This window comes from Scyliorhinus torazame, chromosome 9 (genome assembly GCF_047496885.1).
Source record: "Scyliorhinus torazame isolate Kashiwa2021f chromosome 9, sScyTor2.1, whole genome shotgun sequence".
Taxonomy (NCBI): domain Eukaryota; kingdom Metazoa; phylum Chordata; class Chondrichthyes; order Carcharhiniformes; family Scyliorhinidae; genus Scyliorhinus; species Scyliorhinus torazame.
In genome coordinates, this window is record NC_092715.1 from 78,249,331 (window position 1) to 78,269,348 (window position 20,018).

Here is a 20,018-nt window from a genome sequence, read left to right on the forward strand (position 1 = left end):
CAGTAGCAATGTGGATACAGAATTGGCTGAGCAATAGGAAACCAAGAGTAATGGTTAAAGGATATTGTTTGGGCAGGAGGAGGGTTTGCAGTGGAGTTCCTCAGGGATCAGTTTTGGGACACTTACTTTTCCATATATATATTAATGATCTAAATCTTGGTGTGAATGGGGCAAGTTCAAAGTTTTTGGAGTCATTGTCAACTTTGAGCCGGGCAGTATAGAAAATAAAAAGAACATAGCCAAGTTGGTGGAGCGGGCAGGTGAAGTTCAATGCAGAGAAGTGAGAGATGATATATGTTGGTAGGAAGAACATGGAGCGACAATATAAAATAAGGGGTAGAGAAGAGGTACCTCGGATTTATGTGAATAAGTAATTTGTTATGAAACCGTGGACTGGTGCAGTCAATTCCAGCCCCACTTGACCTGGAGTCACAACATTAGTGAATTAACCAATAATTCTTAGAAAAACATCCTTTGGCCCTTGGCTGCCCAATAATTATAGTCACCAGGTTTGTAAGTTTATACACAATTACTGTTTATCTATAACAAGAAATACAATAAAATATGTAGCAAATACAACTGGTTAACTATTGATTCCTAATTTCTCAATTAAACTTGCCTCCCACCCTCTACACACACACACACACAAGACAGACAAACACAGAGAGAAAAGGGGTCAAAAATCATATGTGAAAGGGAAAAATGTCTTTGTTCAGATGGTGGTTTCCGTCGCTGTACTCCTCTTCAAACTTTGCTTTCAGTTTGTGGTTCCTATTATAGATTCATGCAGGTCTCTGTAGTTTCAAAAATATAGCATTCACAGCCGTTCTGGAGAGATAGGGAAAGTTCTTATCTTTGTCTGCAGCCTGCAATGGTTTTCCTGTAGATTCATTCATTCAGATTCTCTGCAGCTTCAGGAATACAGTGCTCACAGCCTTTCTGGAGAAAACATAGAGAAGGGAGTGTGGGATCTTGTCCCTTTGCTGCCAGGACTCAAACTGAAAATCCTTGAGACTCTAAAAATCATTCTACTGGGACAGGATCCGATAACCACCTGTTACCAGACAGAGTACGGCCTTTTGGCCAATTCATTGGCCACCAGTCAATCAAACCGAGCTCCACGCCATCTCTCTCTCTGGTGCCAACAAGTCTGAGGCCTCCTGTTCAAACCAGTGGAGACTAGCAGAGTATTCTCTCCTGTAACCTCCGAATTCTGCCACTTGACTTAAAGACACATGCCCATTAATCATCCATGGATCAAAAATAATAACGGCAAAATAAAAGGCGGAAATAAGGGAATAAACAGGAAGGACTCTTACACATTGAAGGTGGCAGGACTGGTGGAAGGAACAGTTAATAAACTGCGAAACAAATTAAGGGAACATGTCCCTAAATGGATGTGCCAAGCGCAAACAAAAAATGCAGTAATAGTGTCCCGCACTATTCAAATAAAATTTTTTCTCGAATCCATCCAAATATTCTGAACTTAACCAATATTAGTTTCACTTGACGTCACTGCTGTTTGTGGGACCTTTATTGTGGAAAATGAGCACCACATTTCCCAACATAATTTGTGACGACACTTCAAAATAAAGTTAAGTGCCTTCAGGCTTTTCTGAGACACCGAATAAGATACCACATGAATTTTGAATTTCTGGTGCATGACACTGCTGGAAGCCATTTCTTCATGAGACAAAATTACCTCTGTGCACAGAATTCTGGATTTTTCTCTGAAAGCTCCATTGTCAAATTGTGCCCATAACAGAAGAAACCAGCCTTTACTGCCACTATAATCTTGGAACCCAAGGTTTCTAGATTAAGCGTGGGCAACAGGCAAGATAAGTGTTTGACTCATATTTAGGCTTCGTAACTGAGGTTTTAACTGCAATAGTCAGAGCTATGGTCTCATGTGCTCTGGCAAAGTGCAGTTCGCACTTCCCTCCACTTCAGAGACTCAAGTATGGAGTCAAATACCTGCTCCACATGCTTCCTGTATTGTAACAAGCAGCAGGTGCAATGGGTAGATTCTTCCCGGGCAGCCTGAACGGGAAACTTTCCTCCATGATGTGTTGGCCTACCAGTCCACACCTCCTCCGCTTCACATTCCTCATCTGAGAACTGTGTTCTGCTTTGCCAGGTGTCAGTCATAACACTGTCACCACTGTGATGTAAGACTGTGGGTTCAAGCCCCACTCCAGCTTCAGCGCACTATCTAGGCTGACACTCCAGTGCATTACTGAGAGAGTGCTGAACTATCAGAAGAGCTGTTTTTAGGATGAGAGTCTAAATGACCATCCCATCGGCGCAGGTATGATTATGAAGGAGAGCACTTGAGTTCTCCCTGGTGTCCCGGCCAATATTTAACCCATAGCCAATATAATTAAATAAAATCTCAGATTACCCTATTTATCACATTGCTGTTTGTGAGAACCAGTTGTACTGCACTTCAAAAATATTTAATTGATTCTGAAGTCCTACACATTGGGCGTGATTCTCCGACCCCCCACTGGGTCGGAGAATCGCCGGGGGCTGGCGTGAATCCCGCCCCTGCCGTGTCCCGAATTCTCCGCCACCAGAGATTCGGCAGGGGCGGGAATCGCGCCACGCCGGTCGGCGGGCCCACCCCCGGCGATTCTCCGGCCCGTGATGGGCCGAAGTCCCGCCACTGTCAAGCCTCTCCCGCCGGCGTGGATTAAACCACCTTTTGAACGGTGGGACAAGGCAGCGCGGGCAGGCTCCAGGGTCCTGGGGGGGGGGGTGGGGCGCAGGACAATCTGGCCCCGGGGGGTGCCCCCACAGTGGCCTGGCCCGCGATCGGGGCCCACTGATCCGCGGGTGGGCCTGTGCCGTGGGGGCACTCTTTTTCTTCCGCCTTCGCCATGGACGTCACTATAGCGGAGGCGGAAGAGACCCCCTCCCCTGCGCACGCGCGGGGATGACGTCAGCAGCCGCTAACGCTCCTGCGCATGCGTCGTCCAGCAAAGACCTTTCGGCGCCAGCTGGCATGGCGCCAAAGGCCTTTCCCGCCAGCCGGTGGGGTGTAAACCACTCCGGTGCGGGCCTAGCCCCTCAAGGTGAGGGCTTGGCCCCTAAAGGTGCGGAGACTTCCGCAGCTTTGGGGCGGCCCAAAGCCAGAGTGGTTCCCGCCACTCCATTACGCAGGAACCCCCCGCCCCGCCGGGTAGGGGAGAATCCCGCCCATTATTTTTCACAATTATTTTGCTGTTTTCTCAACAGATGTCCGATGAAACAGGTGCAATGGATGTGCATAAAGGAATTAATAATTATGCAATTTTTCTTGCCATGCTTCATACAAGAGGGCCTCTGTTAGAATCGTAGTACAGATTCATAAAATCACTGAATCCCTAAAGCAGAAGGAGGCCATTCAGTCCATCGAGTCTGCACCAACCCTCTGAAAGAGGTCCAAGCTATTGTCCTACCTCCGTAATCCCACCTAACGCTTGGACACTTAGGGGCAACTTAGCATGGCCAATCCACCTCACTTGCACATCTTGAACTGTGGGAGGAAACCAGAGCACCTGGAATAAATCCACGCAGATATGGGGAGAATGTGCAACTCCACACAGTCACCCGAGGTCGGAATCGAACCTGAATCCCTGGCGCTGTGCTAGACACTGTGCCGCCATGCTGCCCTTTGTCTCAAACCACTATATTAATTGCCTTTCATGAACCATTAACATTTTCTCCTGGCCAACTCCACAACGTATTGCTTCCCTGACCCTCATGCTCCATATTAGTTTGCCCAATAGACAAAACAGTAAAGGGAAATCTTACAGTTAATTATACATAAGGCATAATCTTCAGTTATTAGCATGAGTGCTTATTAATTTTTAACATTGCAAAAATAATTTTTACACAGCAAATTAAGTTTCATTTTCCTTGTTTGCGGAGGCAATTTGTTCATCTTTGCACGAGCATTTCAGATTTAGTTGAATGTATTCATCAATTATACAAAATTCAAATATCAGCTTTTTTCTTGAACTAGGAGAGGCACTTTACATAGAACATAGAACAATACAGCGCAGTACAGGCCCTTCGGCCCACGATGTTGCACCGAAACAAAAGCCATCTAACCTACACTATACCATTATCATCCATATGTTTATCCAATAAACTTTTAAATGCCCTCAATGTTGGCGAGTTCACTACTGTAGCAGGTAGGGCATTCCACGGCCTCACTACTCTTTGCGTAAAGAACCTACCTCTGACCTCTGTCCTATATCTATTACCCCTCAGTTTAAAGTTATGTCCCCTCGTGCCAGCCATTTCCATCCGCGGGAGAAGGCTCTCACTGTCCACCCTATCCAACCCCCTGATCATTTTGTATGCCTCTATTAAGTCTCCTCTTAACCTTCCTCTCTCCAACGAAAACAACCTCAAGTCCAACAGCCTTTCCTCATAAGATTTTCCCTCCATACCAGGCAACATCCTGGTAAATCTCCTCTGCACCCGCTCCAAAGCCTCCACGTTCTTCCTATAATGCGGTGACCAGAACTGTACGCAGTACTCCAAATGCAGCCGTACCAGAGTTCTGTACAGCTGCAACATGACCTCCTGACTCCGGAACTCAATCCCTCTACCAATAAAGGCCAACACTCCATAGGCCTTCTTCACCACCCTATCAACCTGGGTGGCAACTTTCAGGGATCTATGTACATGGACACCTAGATCCCTCTGCTCATCCACACTTCCAAGAACTTTACCATTAGCCAAATATTCCACATTCCTGTTATTCCTTCCAAAGTGAATCACCTCACACTTCTCTACATTAAACTCCATTTGCCACCTCTCAGCCCAGCTCTGCAGCTTATCTATATCCCTCTGTAACCTGCTACTTCCTTCCACACTATCGACAACACCACCGATTTTAGTATCGTCTGCAAATTTACTCACCCACCCTTCTGCGCCTTCCTCTAGGTCATTGATAAAAATGACAAACAGCAACGGCCCCAGAACAGATCCTTGTGGTACTCCACTTGTGACTGTGACTTTGATCGACAGTACATTGAAGTTTTCTACAAAGACAGTGCTTCATTCATAAACTCTACTCATTCACAATTGTAAATTCCTTGCTCATAATATCCCACATCCTCTTTTAGTTACGGTAATTTTTGCTTCAGCTGTATTTTTTTTAAATCATAGAACTCTTTATGGCCTTCCTTCCAGGTCCAGATGGTGGTGGATCAAAATTCATTCTCTTCACAATGAACCTGCCAAGCTCCTTGCAGCCTTCGTTGATTTGTTGCAGGGCCTCTTCAGCATAAAAATGTCACTTAACTGTTCATGTCTTTATCGAGGCGATTGCACTGTGTGCAGGGCACTTTGGAAGCTCTGCGCCATTACTCTGCTATGACTCCAAGGTTTTCCTCCCAGAACAGGTGGATTTAAAGCCAGCAATTTAGCAAATTGAAAAAGTTGAGGCTTTCATTTATGGAAGGCAAACGGGGCTTGGTCCAGTCAGTCCTGCAAATGGCAGCAACTTCAAAATCATCATATGGCTAAACAAGTAAAATGAAAAGATAACACTTCGAATTCAACGAAGAAAAATCTGTAAGAACGATTTGTAAAACAGGGAGTTATTAACTCAAACCATAAATTTAATGAACAATGCACAATGATCCACAGGAAGCTGTAAATGGAGAACCACATTCACATTATAAATAGATAGAATCGGGAGCAGCAAGGTGGCACAGTGATTAGCACTGCTGTCTCATGGTGCCGGGGTCCCAAGTTCGATCCCGGCTCCGGGTCACTGTCCGTGTGGAATTTGCACATTCTCCCCGTGTCTGCATGGGTTTCGCCTCTGTGGTAAACCACGTGATTGTATTGTATGGACTGTACTGTATCATACATGCCTGGGCTTGTCCAGGTTGGCTTTGCCTGTGGCTCCTCCCCTCGGGGCTTCTGTATAAAAGTGGCAAGTCTCCACCTCCGGCCCCAGTTCGGATCCAGAGGTAGGAGGCTTGCTGTTTAGTGTATTAAAGCCTCAGTTAACTTTATCAACTCATCGTGTATTATTGATGGTGTATCTATTTAATACACTAAACTTCTAAGATGGACGCTTCACTCAAGATGAACTCCTCACTCAAGCCGGATCGCCTGGAACTGGACCCACAAGCAGCTGACGCAACAGAGACTTCTGAACACTGGCTAAGCTGCTTCGAGGCCGACCTCTCGTCCTTCAACAAGGACTTCACGGACCTCCAGAAGAAGCAGGTCTCCACGCACGGGTGAGTCCAAAAGCCTTTAACCTCATCAGGGACGCCCCATCGTACGCGGAGGCGATAACGCTGCTCAAAGGTCACTATGTGAAATCCGTCAACCAGGTGTATGCTAGGCACCTCCTGTCGGGGGTTGTAGCTGGACCTGATGCAAGCCTGCGCCGCGCACCGGCCCGCCAACGCCGGAGGCCCAAGGTGCTACTTCTGCGGCCAGGATAATCACCCCCGACAACGCTGCCCGGCATGGAACGCGACTTGTAACGGCTGTAGGAAGAAGGGGCACTGCCAGGCCCGACCCCCCCCTAAGTTTCCTCGGCCCAGTAGCTCTGCCTGCTCCCTGTCGGGGCCACCCCTAGTTGCCACGCCACCCACCATGTGCGACCCGTGGGTGCTGCCATCTTTAATCTCAGCCGACACGTGCGACCCACGGGGGCCTCCAACTTGCACCTCGCCCGCCACGTGCGACTCATGGGGGCCGCCATCTTGGGACCCCTCCGCTGCCTCCCGGGAACCCAGCTCACCCGACCGTATGCTGGCCGCTGCTACCGCCGATCGGCCTGCCAACCGTCTTTCCGACACTCGCCTCCGTCACACTGGACCAGTCCCGGCCGCACCACCTCGCGAGGTCCACCATGACCTTCCGGATCAACGGGCATGAGACGGACTGCCTTTTCGACTCCTGTGAGAACAGACAGCTTCATACACCCGGATACGGTAAGACGTTGCTCCCTCCCCATCCTATCCGGGACCCAGAAAATCTCCCTGGCTCCCGGATCCGACGCTGTGGAAATTCGGGGGTACTGCGTCGTGACCCTCACTGTGCAAGGCATAGAGTACACCAACTTTAGGCTCTACGTCCTCCCCCACCTCTGCGCTGCCCTATTACTGGGGCTCGACTTCCAATGCCACCTCCAGAGTTTTACCTTGAAGTTCAACGGACCCCTGCCACCCCCCTCACCGTCTGTAGCCTCGTCTGTAGCCTTAAGGTTGCCCCACCCTCCCTCTTTGCAAACCTCACCAGGACTATAAGCCCGTCGCTATCAGAAGCAGACGCTACAGTGCCCAGGACAGGGCCTTCATCCGGTCGGAAGTTCAGCGACTCCTGCGAGAGGGGATAATAGAGGCTAGTAAAAGCCCCTGGAGAGCCCAAGTGGTGGTCGTCAAGACTGTGGAGAAGCACCACATCATGGTCATCGATTACAGCCAGACCATCAACCGGTACACGCAGCTCGATGCGTACCCCCTCCCCCGCATATCTGACATGGTCAATCAGATTGTGCAATATCAAGTCTGCTCTGCAGTTGAATTGAAGTCCGCGTACCACCAGCTCCCCATCCGCCCGGAGGACCGCCAATACACTGCCTTCGAGGCAGATGGCCGCCTCTATCACTTCCTCAGGGTTCCCTTCGGCCTTCCCCTCTTCCAAAGGGAAATGGACCGAATGGTTGACCAGTACGGGCTGCGGGCCACGTTCCCGTACCTGGACAACGTCACCATCTGCAGCCGTGACCAGCAGGACCATGATGAGGACCTCCGGCGTTTCCTCCACACCGCGAAACTCCTGAACCTCACTTATAATAGAGAGAATTTAGTCTTTTGCACGACACGCCTGGCCATCCTTGGTTACGTCGTGAAACACGGAGTCCTAGGGCCCGACCCCGACCCCTCCTAGAACTCCCCCTCGCCCACTGCTCCAAGGCCTTGAAGAGATGCCTGGTGTTCTTCTCCTACTATGCCCAGTGGGTCCCCAACTATGCGGACAAGGTCCGCCCACTGATCAAATCTACCACTTTTCCCCTGACGGCTGAGGCCCGACTGGCCTTCAACCGCATTAAAGCAGACATTACCAAAGCCGCAATGCACACTGTGGATGAGTACATCCTGTTTCAAGTGGAAAGCGATGCGTCGGACTTTGCCCTGGCCGCTACATTCAACCAGGCGGGCAGGCGCGAGGTTTTCTTCTCCTGTACCCTCCATGCCTCCTGAAATTCGACACCACTCTGTCGAAAAGGAGGCCAGGCGATCGTAGAAGCTGTGAGACACTGGAGGCATTACCTGGCCGGCAGGCGATTCACTCTCCTCACTGACCAACGGTCGGTTGCCTTCATGTTCAATAAAGCACAGCGGGGCAAGATTAAGAACAACAAGATTCTGAGGTGGAGGATCGAGCTCTCCACCTACAATTACGATATCTTGTATCGTTCTGGGAAGCTCAATGAGCCCCCAGACGCCCTATCCCGCGGTACATGTGCCAGCGCACAAGTAGACCGACTCTGGGCCCTCCACAATGACCTCTGTCACCCAGGGGTCACCCGCTTTTTCCATTTCATCAAGGCTCACAACCTGCCATACTCCATCGAGGAGGTCAGGTCCGTGACCAGGGACTGCCAGGTCTGCTCGGAGTGCAGACCACACTTCTATCGGCCAGACAGAGCACACCTGGTAAAGGCCTCCCGCTCCTTTGAGCACTTCAGCATCGACTTCAAAGGGCCCCTCCCCTCCACTGACCGTAACGTGTACTTCCTCAACATCGTTGATGAGTACTCCAGATTCCCCTTCGCCATCCCCTGCTCTGACATGACCTCTGCCACCGTCATCAAGGCCCTGCACAGCCTTTTCACCCTGTTCGGGTTCCCCGCCTATATCCACAGCGATCGGGGTTCCTGCTTTATGAGCGACGAGTTGCATCAGTTCCTGCTCAGCAAAGGCATCGCCTCCAGCAGGATGACCAGCTACAACCCCTGGGGAAACGGACAGGTGGAGAGGGAGAATGCGACGGTCTGCAAGGCCGTCCTTCTGTCCCTATGGTTGAAGAATCTCCCAGTCTCCCGCTGGCAGGAGGTCTGATGCGCTCCACTCCATCCGGTCGCGCCTATGTACAGCTACTAACTTGACCCCTCATGAGCATCTGTTTGCCTTCCCCAGGACGTCCACCTCCGGGGTCTCACTCCCATCCTGGCTGACAGTCCCAGGGCCCGTCCTTCTCCGGCAGCATGCGAGGAGCCATAAAACCGACCCCCTCGTCGAGAAGGTCCAGCTGCTCCATGCAAACCCCCAATACGCCTACGTGGCACACCAGGACGGGCGGCAGGACAGTCTCCCTTCGGGATTTGGCTCCTGCAGGCTCCCCGGAGACCATCACCACCACCCCCACTCTACACCATCTTCCACCACCCCTGCCCACCTCCCTCACGAACTGACTCCCGCAGGCCCACCAGCGACAAATACCACCACCTCCGCCCATACACCGCCCCCTCCTTCGCCGACTCAACATCTGGGTGAAGAAGCTGATGACAACATGCTCCTGGACGCGCAGGCCTCGACACCAGCGCCAACACCACAGCCGGGACTGAGGCGATCATGGCGGATGGTCAAGGCCCCCGACAAACTGAACCTTTAAGACCACTTCACCCCGCCGGACTTTTTTTAAACAGGGAGGGAATGTGGTAAATCATGTGATTGTATTGTCTGGACTGTACTGTATCATACATGCCTGGGCTTGTCCAGGTTGGCTCCGCCGGTGGCTCCTCCCCTCGGGGCTTCTGTGTAAAAGTGGCAAGTCTCCGCCTCCGGCCCCAGTTCAGGTCCAGATGCTGGAGGCTTGCTGTTTAGTGTATTAAAGCCTCAGATAACTTTATCAACTCGTTGTGTATTATTGATGGTGTATCAGCCTCCACAACCCAAAGAATGTGCAGGGTAAGTGAATTGGTCATGCTAAATTGCCCCTTAATTGGAAAAAATGAATTGGGTACTCTAAATTAAAAATAAATAAATAAATAGAATAAATAAATAAATTAGAAAATAAAGGGTGTGTTGACTTAAATTATGCTGCACTGGCTGTGGCTTCGAAATTGGAGAGATCAGATAGTCTTTAACCAATAAAATTAGTAAATTTAGTCTTGTGCTCTTGGAGACATACTCCAAGACTAAAAGAGTTAACAGCTTTCATCCAGTTTCAGAATAGCTCCATTCAGTATGAGCAGATCTTGCGAGGTGTAGTAAATTGGTGTCATTATGAGCCACCAGGAAATGGTCACTGAGATTTCGAACAACATTTCAGAAATGTTATTAAACAGCTGTGTGCTGTAAGTGATTTACAGTATTTAAAACAAAAGCAGCTACGGCAAGCTGCTGAATATTGGTGCACATAATGGATGAATGACGACTCCAGGGAGATTCCCACTGAGACAAAAGCCAACAGCAAGAACATCAGTTGGTCCATCAAGAATGCATGTTGAATAAGTGCCATTAATTTCCTCACATGGTTTGTTTATTATGAAATTGCTGTGCTGGAAAATATACTTAAAAAGAAAAAACATGCTGCTTATTTTCTACAAAACAGATCTTAAATTACAACTACACAAAGCTTAATTGTAGCTAGTTTGTTGCTAGTTTGTGTCTGCTTTTATACTCTGAAGATACAGGTAAAATGAAATTTTGTCTATTTATAGGCTTCTAAATTAAATAATAAACACCTTCCTTTCATTGATTTCACATAAATGTAAAGCATCAATTATTTCCACACACATTTCCCTGGCCAAGGGAGCACAACATAAACAAAAATTTAACTTTTACGGTTAGCATTCATTTCAGGAAGTCAGTCAAATCTTTCGCAGAAATTACAACATGCGAGTAACATACTGTGAGCAATTTTCATGTGTGCAGAATTAATTTTTGCAGAATTGTTACGGCGCAGGTTGTCATTTGGCCCATCGTGTTTGCACCAGGTCTCCAAATGAACAACTCACCTAGTTCTATTTCTCCACCTACTCCCTGTAATCCGACACATTCTTCCTTTGCAGGCAACAGTCTAAATCCCTGTTGAATGCTTCATGAATCCCTTCTGAATTCACCCTCTGTGTACCCGAACAGGCGCCGTAGCGTGGCGACGAGGGGGTTTTCATAGTAACTTCATTGCAGTGTTAATGTATGCCTACTTAATAAAGATTATCATTATTATTAATATTATCAATTGAACCCGCCTCCATCACACTCTTAGGCAGTGCATTCCAGAACCTAACAAGCCCTGTATGAAAATGTTTTTCCTCATATAACTTCTTCCTATTTTACTAATTACTTTCAATCTGTGTCCTTTCGTTTTCGATCCTTTCCCGAGTGGGAACAGCTTTTCCTTATCTACTCTGACCAGACCCCTCATGATTTTGAGCACCTCTATCAAATCTCCTCTCAGCCTTCGTTTCTCCAAGGAAAACACTCCAAACTCTGATCAATCTTCATAACTGAAGCTCCTCATCACAGAAACCATTAACCCGCATTTATCCGTGCGACTATTAATTTTGTCCCAAATTGTTTCCAGGAGCTATCCCAACATCCAAGTAAAACCTATTGGCCGATATTTGCCAGGCTTATCTGTAGCTCCTCTTTTGAACAAGGTGCAAAAATTTGCAATTCTCCAGTACTCAGGCACCACTTCTGAGCCCAAAGAAGACTGAAAAATTATGACCACTGCCTCTGCAAATTCTACTCTTCCCTCAGTATTATTGGTTACTCTGAGTAACACATGTTTTAGTGAGGAGCTGAAAAGAATTAGTAGTAGTAGAAAAATGGTTTTGGGGAAATTAAGGATTGAAGGCAGATAAATCTACCCTGATAGTTTTCTGCCTGATAATCTTCATCCCAGAGTATTTAAGGAAGTAGACCAAGAAATAGTAGATCCATTGGTGGGTTTTTTCCAAAATCCTTTGGACTCTGGAATGATTCCTACAGATTGAGGGTAGCTAATGTATTCCCACTATTCAAAAAAGTAGGTAGAGAGAAAACTGGGAACTATAGACCAGTGAGCCTAACTTTGGTTGTAGGGAAGTTGCGAGAATCCATTATCAAGGATTTAATAGCACAGCATTTGGAAAACTGTGATATAATCAAAGTCAGCATGGATTTAGGAAAGGGAAATCATGCTTGACAGATCTATTAGATTTCTCCGAAGATTTTTTAAAAGCAGTTAGTCATGAGCAGGGTGAGTATAGAGGGATATGGGCCAAATGCAGGCAAGTGAGTCTAGTGTAGTGGTAGAAACTGGGCGGCATGGACCCGCTGGGCCGATGAGCCTGTTTCCATGCTGTAAACATCGATGACTCTACGTAACTAGTAGAGTTGACCAGGGAGAATCGGTGGGCGTGGTTTATATAGACTTATAGAAGGCTTTTGACAAGGTCTCACATAGCAGGTTACTATGTCAAGTTAAAGCGCATAGGAGTACGATTAGTGTCTTGAGATGGATAGAAAGCTGATTCGCAGACAGGAATCCAAACATTAGAATAAATGGGTCTTTTTCTGATTGACAGGCAGTAACTAGTTGGGTACTGCAGGGATCTGTGCTCGGATCCCAACTGTTCACATTATATATTAATGATTTGAACAAGGGAACTAAGTGTATTATCTCCAAAGTTTCTCATAGAAACTTATAAAATTCTAACAGGATTAGACAGGGTAGATTCAGAAAAAATGTTCCAATGGTGTGGGAGTCCAGAACTAGGGGTCAATCTTTTAGGACTGAGATGAGGAGAAATTTCTTCACCCAGAGAGTGGTGAATCTGTGGAATTCACTACCACAAAAAGTAGGTGAGGCCAAAACATTGTGTAATTTCAAGCAGGGATTAGATATGGATCTTGGGGCGAAAGGGATCAAGTGATAATAGGGGATCAGGGTATTGAAATTGATGATCGGCCATAATCATAATGAATGGTGGAGCAGGCTTGAAGAGCCAATTAGACTCCTCCTGCTTCTATTTTCTATGTATGTTTCTGTGTATCCCGTTCTTATCAGCCTCAAGTACATAGAACCTATTCAATAACTCCGATTGATGCTCATAGTGCCTGAAATAGCTCCTCTTTTACCATGGCCTGGATAACATCTTCTATTTCACGTGTTTTTGTGATGTGCTTTGGGTAAAACATGTGTCCTGGGCTGTAAGCAGTTTGGAAAGCAGAATGTGGGAGGTGGGTAGTGTGCTGTGGATGAATGGTGGGCAATGAGTACTAGGCAGGACATGCAGTGGAACAACTGGAGGAGTCAGGGTGGGACCCGATTTGATTTAATAGTCATTGCAAGATTCCAGCACTTCACGGGTCACTTAAAGTAAAACCTCACTGGAGGTGGAAATCAGGTGGTACAGCTGCTTGTCAAAGGTGTACTTAGCATCAGGATCAGAAAGAATTGTGTGCAGGCAATGCACCTGCACAAAATATAGCAGCAAATGTATGAGGCCAAGAGTTTCTGCTTTATGGACCATTGACAATACAGGCAAAAATGAAACTCAAGGATATATTAGTTTTAAGAATAGTCATTTGGTAGCATGGAACTTGGACATTGCTGAAAAAAAGAGACATGCTGTCAAAGCTTTTACGCTGACACTCATCAGGACACAGTTAGAACATAGAACAGTACAGCACAGACCAGGCCCTTCGGCCCTCGATGTTGTGCCGAGCATTGTCCGAAACCAAGATCAAGAATACCTATTTTAAAGAGAAAAACAATTTATACTGCATGGGAAGGAAGTGCTGACTGGTCAGCAAGTGGACTCGGATTGCGAGAGGTGCTGCACTGGAGAATGCATCAGGGAACAGTCAACTGTCAAATGTTTAAATTCAAAGCAGGCAGGTTGACTCTGATTGCCAGAGGCCAATTCTTTGGAATAAGCCAGAGAAGAGCTGGCCATCCTAGCTTTACTTTAATTGAAAAAGGCACAACGCAAAAAAAAATATTTTAAAAATTTTGTTGGGAGTGTTGCCGATGTACTTGTATGTCTAGGGGGTTCCTGTTTTATGGTGTTGTTGTAGTGTCATATGCATTGTTAATATGCTACATGGTGTTTTCAATGTTGTTTTGTATTACGGACTGTTCCTGTTTCTGTGTTCTCTGTACGCTTTGAATAGGCCTTCAATAAATTATCTTTAAAAAAAACCCAGAAGAAGGCACAATGCATGGACATGCTTATTCGGTCTGCAAATAACAGGGCTGTGTGTGTGAATAACGTTTCTAGCAAGCACACTGCAAACCCGACTGATGAGGGGGAAACATAAGCCCGCGTTCCCGCAGGTGAAAATGGTGATGCCGGCGGAAAATCCCATGAGACCACAGGAACGAGAATCCCAGTGGTGAGATCTCGTTGTCAGATTCTCCTTGCCCCTTGCCGTGATGCAATAAGGTTCCTGCCAAGAAAGGGTGGGAACCATATTTAAATATATTGAAGGGCTTCCCTGCCATATGCTGTCCAATCACAGAGTCACAAGTAATATTGAAAGTTATGTTTAGCAGGTTTTTTGGACTGTATCCAGTAATTGCTGAACAAAGGTTGCTACTCAGCGAAACTCAGACCCATTAATTTGGAAAACCTATAAGCAATTCTCAGAAATTGCATCCATACACTCCCTCCAATGTTAACTGGCAGGAGCTGAGAAATATTTTAACTATTACTCTAGTCTGTGGCAAAGTGGTTAGCACTGCTGCCTCATGGCGCCAAGGACCTGGGTTCAATCCCAACCCCAGGACACTGTCCTTGTGGATTTTATGGGCAGCACAGTAGCTAGCACTGTCACTTCACACGCCAGGGTCCCAGGTTCGATTCCCGGCTTGGGCCACTGTCCATGTGGAGTCTGCACGTCTTCTCCATGTCTGCGTGGGTTTCCGCCGGGTGCCCCGGTTTCCTTCCACAAGTCCCGAAAGACGTGCTTGTTAGGTGAATTGGAGATTCTGAATTCTCCCTCAGTGTATCCAAATAGGCACCGGAGCGTGGCGACTAGGGGATTTTCACAGTAACTTCATTGCAGTGTTAGCATAAGCCTACTTGTGACACTAATAAAGATTATTATTATTAGACAACTTCCAAACTGTATAGCACATGTTAGGCAGGCAGACGTTGTCACAAACAGAGAGTCTATAAATGAACAAAAGGTCATGACATCAATTGATTCTATTTCTATTTATTCAAGGGGTCCAGACCTGTTTCAAGGTGCGATCTCTAGCCACCAGTCTCTCAGGTAGGTCTCCCCAAAAATTAGAACAGCCGTCAATTTTTGAGCATTTTCAAGTGGAAAACAAAAATATCATACATGCAACATGAATTAAAACAACCCTGTTCCTTTTCAAGATCAATTCAAGTATGGCTGGAATTGCAGCAGCAAAAAAACATTGAGTGGCTCCCTAGATAATGAGCATTATTGCACTGGATGAATTTTGTATGCAGTGGAATCATCTACAGAATTGTGCACCTCCTGATGATGCACGCATTCAGCGTCACATGCAGACTCCTGATCTCCACATGGATTCCATCTGGAACAACATGCACTTTTGGGAAGTCAGCCAGACAGTAATAATCTGTGTCCCTTCAACTTGGTGTCTCATTTTCACTGGAAATGTGATAAAGATGTTTCCCCTGGCAAGCATAGTGTCAGGAAGTTATTCTATGTAGCTCTGAGCTGTCAATGGGTTTATCTTGCTGATGTTTCTTGCAGTCACCCGGAAAGATCCTTGGTATAGAACGTTAATGATGTACTGACCTGCGCAGCTGGAGGAATAGCCAGCCCAATCCGTAAAGTTGTTCTGTAGATCTACGTGCAACAGGTGGAACAGCTTGGTCACGGACTCTCGTCAGCACTGTGTTGCTGACGACAGCTGATCCGATATATCCAGGGAGGAGTTTGAATGAACACCTCGTTTAAGCCCATACTTCCAACCTATCCCCGGAACCCAGTAACCCCACCCAAACTTTTTGGACACTAAGGGCAATTTACGATGGCCAATCCACTTAACCTGCACATCCTTGGACTGTGGGAGGAAACCGGAGCACCCGGAGGAAACCCACGCAGACATGAGGTGGGCGTGCAGACTCCACGCAGACAGTGACCCAAGCCGGGAATCAAACCTGAGACCCTGGAGCTGTGAAGCAACTGTACTAACCACTGTGCTACCATGCTTTCATTCTAAATATTCAAACAAATTGGAAGATCTTCACTAAAGCGCAGATGTGATACCATGCTAAGAATCTACATCAGTAAGATCACAATCTTAAACTAGGCAATGGTTGTTGACAAATTTGAAATGAGCAATAATCCATTTTGCTTAAATACACTTCTTGATGTATAGAACTGGTCAGATAATTTCAACATTTCGCGGCTTCATTAAATGTATAACCAATTACCTGTTGTGTAATGGTATCCCAAGGTCCTTGAAAGAGGCGTTCTTTGTAACAATCATGAACTTTTTCCCAAATTTCTTTTAAACCAAGTGGTTTGCCATCTAGGGTTTCAAAAAAATAAAAGAGTTCCGTCATTTACACTGAAGAGTGAATTAGAACATTTCAGTTAATACTACACAAAATGGTTTTTTTCTGTCAGATCCTTTTCAATACCTTTACATGCAACAAAAATAGCAGACATCCATAACTTACAGATGCTGAAAAGCTGAACTAAAAACAGAAAATGCTGAAAATATTCAGCACGTCAGGCAGCATCTGTGAATATAAAAGCAGGATGAATGTTTCGGGTTTTGACCTATTATCAGAACCATAAAAGAGAAACCAGTTGCCATGGATAGAAAAGCAGACCCTGCTCAAAGGGCAGCACGGTAGCATTGTGGATAGCACAGTTGCTTCACAGCTCCAGAGTCCCTAGTTCGATTCCCGGCTTGGGTCACTGTCTGTGCGGAGTCTGCACATTCTCCCCGCGTCTGCGTGGGTTTCCTCTGGGTGCTCCGGTTTCTTCCCACAGTCCAAAGGTGTGCAGGTTAGGTGGATTGGCCATGCTAAATTGCCGTTAGTATCCAAAAAAACGATTAGCTGGGGTTACTGGGTTACGGAGATAGGTGTTGATCTTGGGTAGGGTGTTCTTTCCAAGAGCCGGTGCAGACTCGATGGTCCAAATGGCCTCCTTCTGCACTGTAAATTCTATAAAAACCTCCTTCAGTGATTTTAAATAATAATTTAATCTCAGCATTTAGATGACAGAGGCAAGCCATTTTAGCTTCTTCCTTATGATGCACTCTAAGAACGAATTCCACACTCCCAATAGTGAGTAACAGCCACAGAAACTGCATGACAGACATATATGATCCTCCTTGATGAGCCACTGCGATCAATGAACCATAGGAAGCGCTGGATGAGAAAAGATGAACCTGATTGAAAGGGCTTGAACAGGCAATTGAAATCGTTGGAAACATAGCTGCAGGGCAGACAGCAGATGTCTGGACAGAAAAACAATGGAGACGATACAAAGTTTGGAGAGAATAGAACAGGTACAAGTACCAATTTAGACAGTAGACAACAAGGTGGTCACACCAAAATCTTCCCAAGTGCACGTAAGCTTATGATCTACAGATTGGACACTTGAGAGAAAATAATTGAACTGGAAAGGTCATAAGGTTAGGACACCATTTATGCATCAAATTAATTGGAATTTACAGCAGTGGTCTGGGCCATTTAGCCCACCATGTACATGCTGGTGTCTATGCTTCACACAAGTCTCCTCTTACCTTAACTCAACTCACCCTATCAGCATATCCTTCCATTCCATTTGAAGAAAATGCATAAACTCCGAGGGGTCAAATGGATTCTCATGTGCGAACCTTCGGCGATCACTCGCTAATGAGTATGACTGTCCACCTAAGAAATTCCATGTTGGGCGGCACGGTAGCACAGTTGCTTCGCCGCTCTAGGGCCCCAGGTTCGATTTTCAGTCTGGTTCACTGTCTGTGCGGAGTCTGCACGTTCTCCCCGTGTCTGCGTGGGTTTCCTCCGGGTGCTCCGGTTTCTTCCCACAGTCCAAAGATGTGCAGGTTAGATGGATTGGCCATGCTAAACTGCCCCTTAGTGTCCAAAAAGGTTAGGCGGGGTTACTGGGATAGGGTGGAGGCATGGGTTTCAGTAGGGTGCTCTTTCCAAGGCCAGTGCAGACTCGATGGGCCGAATTGCCTCCTTCCGCCGGTAAATTCTATGATTCTATGATGCTGGTCATGGGTTCTGTGGGTCCGTGCATGGCTGGTGAGCCCGACCTCAGAGCCGCATCATCAGCTGCACACTTGGCGGTGTTTTCGGGATGTGGGAATGGTCCTTTTTCAGGCGCCTTTCTAGGCCTCCTCTTGCCAGTGGATGTGCTCTGAAAATTGGGTCCCTTCAATCCAGAGGTTCCTCCAAGTAATTTGTCTTCTGAGCAACAGTCTCCCAGGCATTGACTTCAATGTTGCATTCCTGAGGTAAACCTTCAGGGTGTCTTTGAAGTGCTTCCTATGTACTCCTTTTCTTCAGGATCCTTCCTTGTGCTGGGCAAAGCAGGTTTGCTTTGGCAGCTGGGACTCCAGCATCCTATGCACATGGCCTGCCCAGCGGAGTTGGTTTTGGATGATCATTGCTTTGATGCTGGTTCTCCTGGTTCCTTCAAGCATACTGATGTTAGTACGCATATCCTCCAAGCTGCTGCGGAGAATCTATCTCAGACAGCGTTGATGATACCTCTCCAAGGCCTGGAGGTAGCGCCTGTACATAGTCCAAGTTTCTGATCCATATAGAAGAGTTGAGATGACGGGTGTCACGTCACGGTCATGGAAGACTCTTGTCAATAGGCGCCTGAAGACAGAACTCAGGGATTGGATATGATATTGGATCACTGCATCAATGTCATCCTTAAATGAGATGGTTTCGCCATTGATCTTGATGGAGAGAGAGGCCGGATCTTGCCTTGTGACGGGTTGCTAACAGACTTCAATCTTATTTAAAAAAAATAAATTTAGAGTACCCAATTAATTTTTTCCAATTAAGGGGCAATTTAGCATGGCCAATCCACCTAGCCTGCACATCTTTGGGTTATGGGGGCGAAACCCACGCAAACACGGAGAGAACGTGCAAATTCCACACGGACAGTGACCCAGAGCAGGGATCGAACCTGGGACCTCGGCGCCGTGAGGCAGCAGGGCTAACCCACTGCGCCACCGTGCTGCCAGGACTTCAGTCTTGTTGAGGGAGAGACGGATTTATCTGTATAATTCCACGAAGGTGTCAAGCTTGGTTTAAAGATTCTCTTCTGACAGCGCGGAGATGGCAATGTCATCAGATTTCAAAAGGTTCAGACTGAAAAGATTTCCGTCCATCCTCTGGACAATGTCCATTCCACTGGGAAGTTTGTTCTTAACAAGGTGAAGGATGGTGGCAATGAAAATGGAGAAAAAGGTGGGGGTGATGACACATCCCTGCTTGACTCCAGTCTTCACCTTGAAGGTTTCTCTCTGATTTCTGTTGGTGAGGACTATTGCCGACATCTTGCCATGGAGGAGTCGGAGGATGTTGATGAATGTCTCTGGACAGCTGGCCTTTGACACGGTCTTCCCGATTGACTGAGTCAAAAGTCATGGTCAGATTGATGAAGACCAAGGGCCAAGTAGAGTGGTTGATGCTGCTCCTGGCATTTTCCTTGAAATCGATAGGCAGTGAAAATCATATCCATTGTTCCACGGTTTGGGCAGAAACCACACTGACTTTCCAGAAGGATTTCTTCAAGAGACTGGGAGAAGATGGCTAGCGAGGATTTGGATCATGACCTTCCCGAAGACAGAAATTAGGGAGACGCCTCGGTAGTTCTCACAGTATGCTTTGTCTCCTTTCTTGAAGATGGTGACAACGATGGCACCTCTCAGGTCGGCAGGGATTTCTTCTCTGTCCCAGATTATCAGGATACTGATGGAGAAGACAGGTGATCACTTCTCCTCCAAGTTTGAAAATCTCCACCGGAATACCATCTACTCCAGAAGCTTTTCCATTGTTCATATGT

General features: G+C 46.9%; 1 protein-coding gene across 4 annotated transcripts in view; it reads right to left on the minus strand.

Moving 5' to 3' along the window:
* atg10 (ATG10 autophagy related 10 homolog (S. cerevisiae)) overlaps positions 1-20,018 on the minus strand; it is a 465,548-nt gene that overhangs the window by 87,057 nt on the left and 358,473 nt on the right. For all 4 annotated transcript variants that reach the window (XM_072516195.1, XM_072516193.1, XM_072516194.1 and 1 more), the window contains exon 6: positions 16,403-16,500. In XM_072516195.1, coding sequence (XP_072372296.1) covers positions 16,403-16,500 — 98 coding nt within the window. The remainder of the gene's footprint in view (positions 1-16,402; positions 16,501-20,018) is intronic.